Source organism: Triturus cristatus, chromosome 9 (genome assembly GCF_964204655.1).
Source record: "Triturus cristatus chromosome 9, aTriCri1.1, whole genome shotgun sequence".
Classification (NCBI taxonomy): Eukaryota; Metazoa; Chordata; class Amphibia; order Caudata; family Salamandridae; genus Triturus; species Triturus cristatus.
The window spans coordinates 458,227,529-458,239,876 of NC_140592.1; the positions used below are offsets into that span (position 1 = coordinate 458,227,529).

Sequence of the window (12,348 nt, forward strand, 5' to 3'; positions counted from 1 at the left end):
ATTTGATTAATAACTGTCAGTACGTGGATATAAGGTTAGTTAATAGATGATAGAGTAAGTGAGTCGTGTGAGTCATACATAACACTAGCAAGATCAATGCCAGAGGAAGATGGATGTATTCAACAGTAAAGATGGGTGCAGTGTTTACAAACCACTTTGGACATCTTGATCTTGGAGATGGATAAAAGGTTCTGTGAGAGGTTATTCCAGTGAGAGCAGAAGGGAAGGAATAGAAAGTTTGGATGAAACATTAAAAAGAGCACATCATTTGCTTATCAAGGTTCCTCATTTCACTGGCAAACTACTTTAAGGGTCCAGAGAGTCTAATTGCTCCACAAAACAGCACAGCAAACTAATGGCATTGTCTCTTTGTCAAACGAGCCTTTGTTTGTGGAAGGCAATTCCATCAACTTCTCTCTCACTTGGGGCACTTCAACTAGCCTGGGAGCTATCTGGTTGACCACACACTCCCAGGAAGGCGTCTTAAAGAACACAATACCTTTAGAAACAACTTGAAATAATCCATGTACAAAAAATAAACCTTTGGGTGATGTATTAACCCCGTGTGTCAACAAAGCACCCAGATGACTTAATAAACAAAATCAAATCAAGCCTTCTTATCTCCATCTCGTACCTTCACATTTAATATGAAAAGATAACTCTTGAACTGTCTGCAATAGTTCCCCAAAACGAGTAACATGCTCCTCTGACTGAGAACTTAAACCAACCTACCTGCAATATAAGGAGGGAGCACGGCCACATAGTCCAGTCCAGACTCCTTAAGGACTTCATACATGCGGATGTGGTCTTCGGTCACAGGGAGGAAGTGAGGCGGTATCTTAGCGATATCCCAGAGCAGGAAGTCTGAAAAGATCAGTTAGAAATACATCTTACCGAAGGGTTTGGGAAGGCTTAAATCCTGATGTTAGAAAAGTGCATACCATGGAACAAAGGGGGAGGTTTGAGAAATATGAATGGTGGAATGCTCAGAAATGTCCTCAATTAATAGAAGGAGAGGAGTAGGAGTTGGAAAGTAGACATACGAGGGCAAGTGGAAAAGATGGATAAAGTGGGAGGGGTAGAACATTGGGAACCAGCCTTTTAAAAAACACATGGATCTATTGGCTTTGCTAGTAAACACCATGATCTGTACATGTTCATCTGTCTTCATGCATGAAGGTGTATGTCATGATTGTACGGCGGACCAGCATGATGACCTATGCCTGTGCATTCATCACCATACATGTGTGTGCATTCGGAATGATGAGACTGCCATTTTAATTTTATTCTAATTCACCTTTCCAAGATGGTGCATGCATGGCTTAGAGCACCAAGATGAATTCATAAAATAAACATGAAAGTACACATTAGGAAAGGAAAAGCCTGGCAGCAAACAGCTGCTGACAGACTCTACAAACAAACAAAAGAAATCCCAAGAAATAAAAACGAATGCAACTGGGAGGGGTGAGGGAGCACAGAGTAGGGTGCATAGAGTGGGCTGAGAAGCAATAGGTGGAGGGTTTAAAAGTTTAAAATGAACCCAGCAGGAAGAGCAACACAGAGATGGAGAAATGAGAGGAAGTAGCTCTCCTGTTACTTTTAAATTTGTGTTCACACAGTTGAAGACCTGGTCGGATTCCCTTTAGACTTCGAGAGGTACAGACCTCTCTGCTTTCCCTATTCTTGCAAGTGTGAAGCTTTATGCTAAGCACTTATTACCTTTCTCTTCAGACTTTGATAGATGACCCCTTATTTGACTTATGCTTAGAAGAGTGAAGGGAAGATTCTTTATGGAACACCTGTTTGCTTTAATTTGTTTCTGTCTTGTGGTGGCTATCACAATTCTGTATCTCATTCTGTTGTACCTTAACTTACTGAGGTATTTCAGAATACCAATTGTATTGATGTACTTATATTTGGTTTGCATATACACTGGATTGATTGGTAATCCAATTAAAACCCTTTAACCATATTCAAATCCTCGTCCTTGATGTGCAGTCAGATTGGCTTCACACGTTAGAAATGTATTGTTGATGTATTCTCCCTTTCAATGCTTCATGTCAGGTAACAATGGCCCATCAACCAATAAGGAAAAATCTTCAACGACTTGACTAAGAAGTTACATTGCAAGGTGCAGCGCTCCAACATAAGTATACTTAGTTAAACCCAGCTGCAGTGGGGTGATGAGGAAGAAAAAGAGGGGATTGGGTATGTGTGGGTCATGTCTGTTATAGGCTCAAATCAAAGCAGAGCTCGTTCAGCTCTTTAGCCTCTTGTGTTAAAAAGTGAGCCAACGGAAAATAACATTTCTTATTATCGTGAATTAATTCTCTATAAGTGCAAATTGTGAGGAACCCATGAGTGAGATCTATCATGGAGTACACCTCAACCTAAAAGAAACACTTCTGAAAAAGAGAACCAACTTACTAATATGCAGCAAGAGTTTCCACACCTTGAAATAGATCACTAAGTGGAACTAACAAGAATGTAAAATGTTAGGCACCACACAAAAAATAAAGAAACTGGAGCAAGGAATGGGTGACAAGAAGAAGTGGGCAGTGTATTGCACCCTAATCAGGAATTTCTGTTTAGTCAACGTAATGGCCAGAGGCAAACCGAAGTACAAGGGCTGAAAAAAGGAGACACGTTCTAGGGTACAGGCCTAAAAATACTGTCAAGTGGTTGACCGTTTGCTGCGGCAATGCTCACATATTTTTAAGTAAAAATGTGGGTGAAATAAGAAGGACGGTAAATGAGGGCCTAACCTGAGAGCTATGAATGAAGGACGCGCCAGTACTGTTCGATTCCACCTAAAAGGCCTCTCCCATGCAGGCACATGCACTAAAGATACCAGTGGCTGTGCCAAGGTCCTATGATACTCACTAACGTATCATGATCCCCGCTGTGATTGGTATCCAGCAACACACCACCCTACTACTGATGTGAGGCAGGAGCGAAGCAGAGGAGTGAATCAGGACAAGGCGCTACCGCAAGCAGGGGAATAAAGGATGAAAGGAAATGAAAGATAAGAGAAACAGGCCGGAGGAAGATGGGGGACTGAAAGGTCACTTAGAGGTAGAGAACATAAAGTAGAAGAGAGAAAAGTGAGGATGGGTAAGAGAGAGGGGGAGGATGATGTTATATAATGGGGGACAGCAAGAAAAGAGCAGGAAGTTTTACTTACCCAGTAAGCATCTGTTCTTGGCATGTAGAGCTGTAGATTCAGATGCTTTGCATACTCCTGCCATCTAGTATTGGGTCCGGATGTTTGCAAGTTGTTTTTGTCTTCGAAGAAGTCTTTCGAGTCACAAGGTAAGGTGACTCCTCCTTTCGGTGATAGTGCGCGTGGTAATCAACTCCACTGTTAGATTGTTTTCCCGGAAGAGGGTGAGAATGGAGTGCGTGAGTGCAGAATAGAGATGCCATGCGTATGTATGTAAGTAGGAAGAAGTGCAACAACTACAGGTGTCCGGGGAGGCGGGTGGGTACATGTGAATCTACAGCTCTGCGTGCCAACAACTGATGCTTACTGGGTAAGTAACATTATCCGTTTGAGGCATGTGTGCTGTAGATACACATGCTTTGCATAGACTATAAAGCAGTATACTCCCCAAGCGGTGGCTAACCTGTAGGTGTTGCAGTTGTTTGAAATAGTGTCTTAAGCACTGTCTGGACTACATTAGCTTGTTGTCTTGCTAACACATCTACATGGTAGTGTTTAGTAAATGTGTGTGGTGTAGACCATGTAGCTGCTTTAGAAATGTCAGCTAGAGGAATGTTGCCTAAAATGGCCATAGTAGCCCCTATTTTGCGTGTAGAATGCACTCTAGGGAGTATTGACAAAGTTCTTTTGGCTTTTGTATAGCATATTTGAATGCATTTCACAATCCATCTTGAAATGCCTAATTTAGAGATGGGATTGCCTTTGTGAGGTGGCATAAATGCAACAAATAGTTGTTTGGTTTTGCGAAAATCTTTGGTTCTTCCTATGTAATATAAAAATGCTCTTCTAACATCTAGCGTGTGTAGAGCTCTTTCTGCTACTAAATCAGGTTGAGGAAAAATCACAGGTAACTCAACTGATAGGTTAATATGAAAAGCAGAAACCACTTTGGGAAGGACTTTTGGATTGGTGCGAAGACCAACTATCTTAGTAGAGTTAAAAAAAAGGTTCTTCCAGGGTTAAAGCCTGTAGCTCATCAACTCTCCTCGACGAAGTGATAGCAATGATGAAAGCCACTTCCCGTGAGAGAAACTGTAGAGGACATATATGTAAGGGTTCAAAAGGTGGACCCATAAGTCTTGTAAGGACACTATTAAGATTCCATACTGGCGCAGGTGGAACTCTTGGTGGTATAGTTCTTTTCAAATATTTCATGAAAGCTTTGATTACTGGAATTTTGAAAAGAGATAAATGCTATCTGTTTTGCAAATATGCAGCCACGGCTTCAAGGTGTAAATAAATAGATGTGTAAGCCAACCCAGTTTGCTGTAAATGCAACAGGTAACAGATAATATTTTGTAAAGAAGTGTCTAGAGGATTGATCTTGTTGTTATTACAATAGATAACACATCTTTTCCACTTTGCTGCATAGCAAGCTCTGGTAGTAGGCTTTCTTGCTTCTTTTAAAATAGTCATACATTGTGGTGGTAGATTTAAATAACCAAACTCTATGGCTTGAGGAGCCAAATCGCTAGGTTGAGCTCCTTGGGATTTGGATGTCTGATTTCTCCATGGCTCTGAGTGAGGAGACTGGAGGTGAGATGTAGTTTTCGATGTGGAACCACTGATAGTTCTAACAGAGTGGTGTACCAAGGTTGACACGCCCATGTGGGGGCTACTAGGATCAGTGTGAGTGATGTTTGACTGAGCTTCCGAACTAGCAATGGAAGTAGTGAGAGAGGCGGAAAAGCGTAGGCAAATATCCCTGACCAACTCATCCATAGGGCATTGCCTTTGGATAGAGGGTGTGGGAACCTGGATGCAAAGTTTGGGCATTTTGCGTTGTTTACTGTGGCGAACAGATCTATTTGTGGAAATCCCCAGTATTGGAAGTAGGGAAGAAGAACTTGGGAATAAAGTTCCCACTCGCGAACTTGCAGCCTTTGTCTGCTGAGGAGGTCGGCAATCCTTGTTTTTGTACATAGTACATTGCTGTCATGTTGTCTGTGTGGACTAGGACAACTTTGCCTATAAGGTGAGTTTGAAAAGCTTTGAATGCTAGGAACACTGCTAGACGTTCTAGGTAGTTGATGTGGAGACTTTTGTCATTGTTGCTCCACAGACACAGGATTGTGTAATGTTGGAGATGGGCACCCCAACCAGTGAGAAATGCGTCTGCTGTTAGCACAGTCTGTGGAATAGGGTCTATGAAGGGCCGCGCTTTCGATAAATTTAGTGGGTTCCACCACTGCAGAGAATGATGGGTGCGGCTGCTTACCAACACTAGATCAGTTAATTGACCCTGTGATTGATTCCACTGACTCACTAGACATTCTTCTACAGGACACATGTGAAGCCTTGCATGAGGTACGATTGAAATGCGAATGCCATAATTCCCAGCAGTTGCATGAAAACTCTGGCTGGTAATGTTTGATTGGGGTGAAACTGTAGTACCAAAGACTGAATCTTGTGAATTCTGGCTGAATTGGGAGAGGCTAGAACTTTGAGAGTGCTGATAGTAGCTCCTAGATAAGACTGCATCAATGCAGGACACAAGCGAGTCTTTTGTGCATTGATGGTGAAGCCTGATTGATGAAGTAAGTGTATTGTTGTCTGAGTGTGTCGCAGACAGCTTTGGTAAGTGCTGGCTTTGATGAGCCAGTCTCCTAGGTAAGGAAAGACATGAATACATAGTCTTCTGAGATGAGCAGCAACTACTGCCAGACATTTGGTAAACACTCTGGGAGCAGTGGGGACTCCAAACCGAAGTAATTTGAACTGGTAATGTATGCCTGCTAGGACGAATATGAGGTATTTGTGATGAACTGGATGAATTGGAATGTGAAAGCATGCGTCTTTCAAGTCTAGTAGATGTAAAATCGCCTTGCTGTAAAAGAGGAAGTACTTTTTGAAGGGTCACCATATGAAAGTGCTCTGACAGTATGTATCGGTTTAACTCTCTGAGATCTAGAATAGGTCTTAATGAGCCGTCCTTTTTTGGGGATCAGAAAGTAAAGAGAATAGACCTCTGATCCTTTGCACTGAAGTAGAACTGGTTCTATAGCTCCTTACAGTAATAGAGATTGCATCTCTTGTTTGAGCAATCTGAGGTGGTCCGGTGACAATTTGTGAAAACGAGGTGGAATATTTGGAGGATTGGTGGTAAGCTCCAGGCAATAACCATGCTGGATAATTCCAAGCAACCATTTGTCGGGTGTTATAGATTCCCAAATGGGGAGAAAGTGTTGAAGTCTTCCTCCGACTGGTGTGGAATATTCGGAGGGAACAGTGGGGAAGTCACTGTTTATTAGGCGAAGGGGAATTACAGGGTGTGATGTTTTTACCCCTACCTTTGGAACTGTTTCCCCTATACCTCCTCTGAAAAATGCTCTTGGAGAAGAGGATTGGTTATTACCTCTGTAGGAGGAAGTGTTTTGAACTCAGGCTGTTGACTTGGACCCTCCCCGGTAAAAGGAGCGCCAAAAGGAACCTTTGTTTGAAGGAGACTGACGTGCTCCGATAGATTTGGCAACTTCAGTGTCCTTTTACATTTTCTCGAGCGCCTGATTAACTTCTGAGCCAAAAAGATGTTGCTCATCAAAAAGTTTATTTAAAATGAATTGTTGGACTTCAGGTTTAAACCCGAAATCTGTAACCAGGCATGCCTTCTGAGTAAGATGCTAGTATTTATTTCTCTTGCTGCGAGGTCAGCAGCATCTAGAGCACACCTTATGGAAGAATTGGAAATTGAGTTCCCTTCTTCGAATAAGTCTTGAGCTTTGGCTGTATGCTTCTCTGGGAGATATTGTCGTAATTGCTCCATTTTGTCCCAGTGCGCCCTATCGTATCTGGCTAGAAGGCCTTGCGTGTTAGCAATGCACCAGTGATTGGCCGCTTGTGCAGCTACACGTTTGCCAGAAGCATCGATGAGTTTTGATTCTGTATCTGGGGAGGAGCATTCCCTGAAGTTTGAGAATTAGCTCCCTTGCGAGCATTAGATACTACCAAAGAATCAAGTGGTAACTGGCCTTTAATAAATACTGGATCTGTTGGGGAAGGTTTATATTTCTTGTCTACTCTAAGAGTGAGGATTTGTGCACGTACAGGGTCTTTAAAATGTTCGTCTGTGTGCCTCATCATACCTTTAAGCATAGGGAGTGTCTGGCTCGACCTGTGTGTGGATCTTAAAGTCTCAAATAGAAAATCCTCCTCTAAGGATTCGTTGTGGAGCTCCACCCCATGGTATTGTGCAGCCCTGGCAATGAGTTCTTCATAAGAGAAATTGTCATCAGGTGGAGATGACTTGGCAGGGTAAAGGTCAGGATCATTATCCATTGGAGGGTCAATTGTATATTCCGTCCATGGATCCACTGGTAAGTGTGTGTCTTCCTCATCAGTAAGGTCTCCGCCAGGGTGAGATAATGGAGAGTGATGAGGTGTGATGTGTAAAGGATGTAGAGTTGGGGAGGAGGAGGAGATGATGGTAGTGGATGGAAAGGGCTAGTACCAACATTTTTCTTTTTCAAAGGGATTTTATAATGACTGTCTTCATCGGGAAGCTTGAGCTTGGATGGCGCCTTGGCGTGAATATGTCCTGCGTCAGGATTAATATAGAGTTTCTTTTGCTTGGGGTCCAATTTGGACGGTACAATGTCTATTTTCGGATCCAAAGGTGCTGAAGTGGCTTCTTTTGTTATCGGCACCGAAGGTTTCAGAGCCGAGATTGAATGACCTTTCAGCACGGAAGATTTCGGCTCCGAAGGTTTTTTTGCTGATTTTCAGTGTCGAAGGTTTCGGCCCTGAACCAAGGTTGTGCTTGGGATCTGAAGGTTTCGGTTCCGAAATGGTTTTAGGCCGACTCAGTCCCAAGCCGGAAGGCTTAACAGTATGTTTCGGTGCTGAGCCGAGAGGAAGAGAGTCAGATACATCATCTCGGTGTCGACATTGGCCAGAAGGCGGAGGTGGTGCTGAAGCCTTAGATTTTTTATGGATGGGTTGATGGAGCAAGGGGTCTTCTGTACTCACATCACCCTGTCCCTGCGGCACATCGTCGACGTGAGGTCTATCTCCAGCTCTGATTCGGAGTCCAACACGTCGAAGGCCTGTTCTTCCTCAGCCGCTGCTGGCTCGGGGTCATCTTGCTCGGAGTCTTCACCGAAGATATCCAGCATGTCTTCTATCTGCTGGCGCTGCATCTCCTGGCGTTGAGCCTAACGACCACAGAGAGTTTTCTTGATGGAAATGAATTGCACGCGTCGCAGTCTTGTTCTCTGGAGACAAGCAAGAGTTACACACCTGGTATAAGTAGGTACACGGGGACTTAGCGTGGCACCAGGGACAGAATTTGAATGGAGTCCGATCCATCGATAAAAAGCTGGACCGACGCGGTTAGGCCCAAAGCCCGCCCACGAAACTGTCCGATAGGAAATGGAGATTTCGTTGACCGAATCGAGACGCGGACAACATGCAAACATCCGGACCCAACACTAGATGGCAGGAGTATGCAAAGCATGTATAGCTACAGCACACATGCCTCGAACATAAGGTTTTAAGGCACTTGTCACAGAACAAAGCAAAAAGCCAAGACTAGACAGCAAATATGAATGGGGTAAACTTCTGTTTAGAAAGAAAATCAGTGGCTGCGACATCTGGCAAAACTAAACTCCCTCATACTTTCCTTCATCAGGCTCAAAGCAAACAAAAGCAGTGGGAGGAGTGGTCCCAGGTGGGAGACAAGCGGTGACTGCACTGTTAAGGGGATAAAGGAAAAGTCAAACATGGTCAGTGAAAGGAACCAAAAGTGATAGGGTGAGTGAGCAGAAGGCAGCGATGTGCAATGTGAAGAGCAGCGAGCGGTGGGCAGTGAAAAGATAATTCACTAGAGGGCAGTAGGAGTAGCGTAAGCAGCAGGCGTAGGCAGGCAAGTGTATGTTCACATTAGTGAGCAATGTCAGGAACTTGCACTTATTGACAGCTTAATAAGCTGGAACTGGTGAGCAGTGTGTGAAGCAAATAATAGTGGGCAGTCTGGGGAGCTGTTACTGTTCTTAAATGACAGTTTGAGAAGCCGGTACTGATGGACAGTATGAAGGGTCTGCACTGGTGGGAGGCAAGAGATACTGTGCTCCAGTGCAGTGGGCAGTGTGAGAAAAAGGCATGTGTGGCTAGTGTTAGAAGCTGTCACTGATGGGCAGTGTGAGGAGCTGAGACTGGTAGGCTACAAGGATATGGTACTGTTGGCAATGCGTAGTTCACACTGCTGCAGAACGCTTTCCCTTCCCAAGCACAAAATGTCCTCTAATTAATTATGCAAATGTGTTGTAAAAAGTAGGACTGGGAGAAACCAAGGAGCTTGTGATGGATACAGATCAAAACAAATTTGTCTTCTCCTGGTCACACACCAACTCACAGTAAGATTTACAGAGAACGCAGAAATCATGTTCAGTCTTCAGCATCATTTTAGGAGGCTTTACCAATTAGTTGTGTGTTTTATAGTCCATTACCTTTTTTACATTAGCAATAATAAGGCCCTTCGCCCTTCCAGTCACTTCTCAAGCCACAGCAATGAAACAGTAACTTACCAGTAGCTGTAGTTTTGCAGCTTGAAGAGTTTTCTGAATTCACATGCTGTGCATTATTCCTCCATCTAGTGGTTAGGTCCGGAATTGTCTTACTTTGTTTTCTGTGGGCGTTGTCGACCACCATAGGTGGTATGTCCATCCCCTGTGTGATGTCAGACGGCGCACTGGATGTTACTGTGCATAGTCGCCTTTTTTAGATTCTTTTTTCTTTTTTTTCTGGTATACTTCCTTCTTGTTCTTTTCTTCTCTAACTGGTTGCATCATCTCCCATTTCCGAGGAGGCGATTGGGTCGCATGGGAGTCCAGAAAACTTTTCAAGTTGCAAAACTACTCCCATTGGTAAGTAACCATTTCATTTTGCAGCATGAATCCTTTTCTGGATTCACATGCTGTGCACTAGATTATGTAGTGGCATCCCTTCTCATAGGTTGCTTGGGGTGAAATGAGGAAGTGTTAGCAAAACTGGTGTTGTAGAACCTTCTGTCCCACCTGTGCCTCTTTTGTTCATTTGAATGTCCACATAATAATGCTTTGAAAAGGTATGTGGTGACGCCCATGCCTCTGCTGTACAGATTGCGTCCATGGGTACATTTGCAAGGAACGCTAGTGTTGCGCCCTTTTTCCATGTTGAGTGGGCACTTGGGCATGTGGGCAGTGCCCTCCCTGCCCTAGAACAACAAGTCTGCATTGTTTCCATTATCCATCTTGAGATTGTTCCTTTAGTGTCTGGGGAACGCTTGGTTGCTTTGGCAAAGGAGACAAACAACTGGTTCCCTTTACAAAACTTCGTTTCTTGTAGATAGTACATTAAAGCCCTCCTTACATCCAACGTGTGCAGGGCTCTTTCAGTCTGTGTCTTTGGTTCTTTAAAGAAAACTAGAGGCTGAATGCTTTGATTGACATGAAAGTGGGTCACCGCCTTGGGTAAAAACTGCGAGTTAGTTCTGAGAACGACCTTGTTCTTGTGTATTTGTAGGTATGATTCCTCTATTTGCTTGTAGCTTGCTCACTCTGCGTGGTGATGTGACTGTAAATTAAAAACGCTGTTTTTCGGGCAAGTGATTTGAGATCCGTCTTGTGCATAGGTTCAAATGGCTTTGTCATTAACTGTGTTAGCATGGTATTTAAGATCCGTAATAGTGCTGGAACTGATCTTTGTGGTGCAATCCTTTTAGCTCCTTCAAAAAAATATCTTCACCACGGGTGCCGTGAAGAAGCTGTTCAGTGAAGTGCCCCTGGTGTAGGCTACTATTGCTGTCAGATGTAACTTTAAGGATGAAAAGGCTAACCAGGTGTCTAACAGGTGAGTGAGGTAAATCAATACAGCTTCCTGTTTTGTCCTTGTCTCCATATTTCAGTTCTTTGTGCACCAGTGACTGTATCTGTTCCATTTTGCAGCATAACATTTTCTGGTGGTAGCTTTTCCTGCCCATTTAAGGATTTCCATTGTCCTTGGCAGTAGTTTCAGACGCCCGACTTCCAGGTATTCAGGAGTCAGGCCGTTAGGCTGAGAGTTTCTGGCTCCAGGTGGTACACTCTCCTGCATTGTTAGCAGATCCCGTTCGGCTTTGATTGCTACCATATTTCCCCTGGACATCTTTATTAGGTCCAAGTACCATGTCTGTCAGGCCCACTGTGGAGCTATGAGGATGACTTTTGTCCCTGGTTGTCTGGCTTCTTCCAGCACCTTTTGGTATCAGGGGAACTGAAGAAAAAGCATATGCAAATCTCCCTGACCAGTTTAGTGACAGGCATTCCCTTATGACTGGTGGGTTGAAGTTCTGGCATTTTGAGTTTTTGGCTGTTCTGAACAGGTTTATTGTTGGCCTCCCCCAGACGTTGATTATTTTCTCCAGAGTTTTTTGTTTTAGTGATCACTCGTGGGAACTGATTTCTTGTCTGCTTAGTTTGTCTGACTCCATGTTCTGTATTTCTGGTAGGTGGACAGTTAGTGGTGTGATCTTCCTTCGCATTGCCCATTCAATATTTCTTCGGCTAGTTTGCATAGGGTGAACAATTTGTGTCTCCCTGTTTGTTGAGATTAAACTTGGTTGTTGTGTTGTTTGTTTGCGTTAGTATGGTCTTGTCTATAATGGTTGCTTGGAAAGCCTTCAGTGCTAGGGAAGCTGTCTTCATTTCCAGGTAGTTGATGTGTTTCAGCGAATCCGTGTTGATCCCCTGTCACTTTCAGGTTGCCTGTGTGTGCTCCCCAGTCTTTGTGGGATGCATCCTTTGTGATGGTCACAGTTGTAATTGGTGTTTTGAATGGTTTCCCTATGGTCACGTTTTTGGATTTTCACAATTGTATCCCCTTTTGAATCCTTGCTGTGACTGTCGTGTAGTTTCTATAAACCTATATAGGATCTGTGCGTTTAGACAACATAGACTGTGGAATTGTTGTCCAGACTGATTCCAGACACCCCCACGGGTATGTTCTCCTGTATACCTAGCTAGCTCACAGTGCCACTGTAAACTCCTCTTACCAAGGAGAGAATAGTTCTTGGTAACTATCGGACATGACAACTCTGTCCCATCAGAGATCGTGGAAACAGTACAGTACTTTTTGCTCAGTCACTCGTGCTCACTTTGTCTCAGAGAGAGATG

At 43.7% G+C, this 12,348-nt stretch overlaps 1 protein-coding gene across 1 annotated transcript in view; it reads right to left on the minus strand.

Moving 5' to 3' along the window:
* The window catches only part of LOC146798140 (flavin reductase (NADPH)-like), a 169,620-nt gene that overhangs the window by 45,219 nt on the left and 112,053 nt on the right, over positions 1-12,348 (minus strand). The window contains exon 4 of the mRNA XM_085625374.1: positions 733-864. Within this exon, the coding sequence (XP_085481500.1) occupies positions 733-864 (132 nt within the window). The remainder of the gene's footprint in view (positions 1-732; positions 865-12,348) is intronic.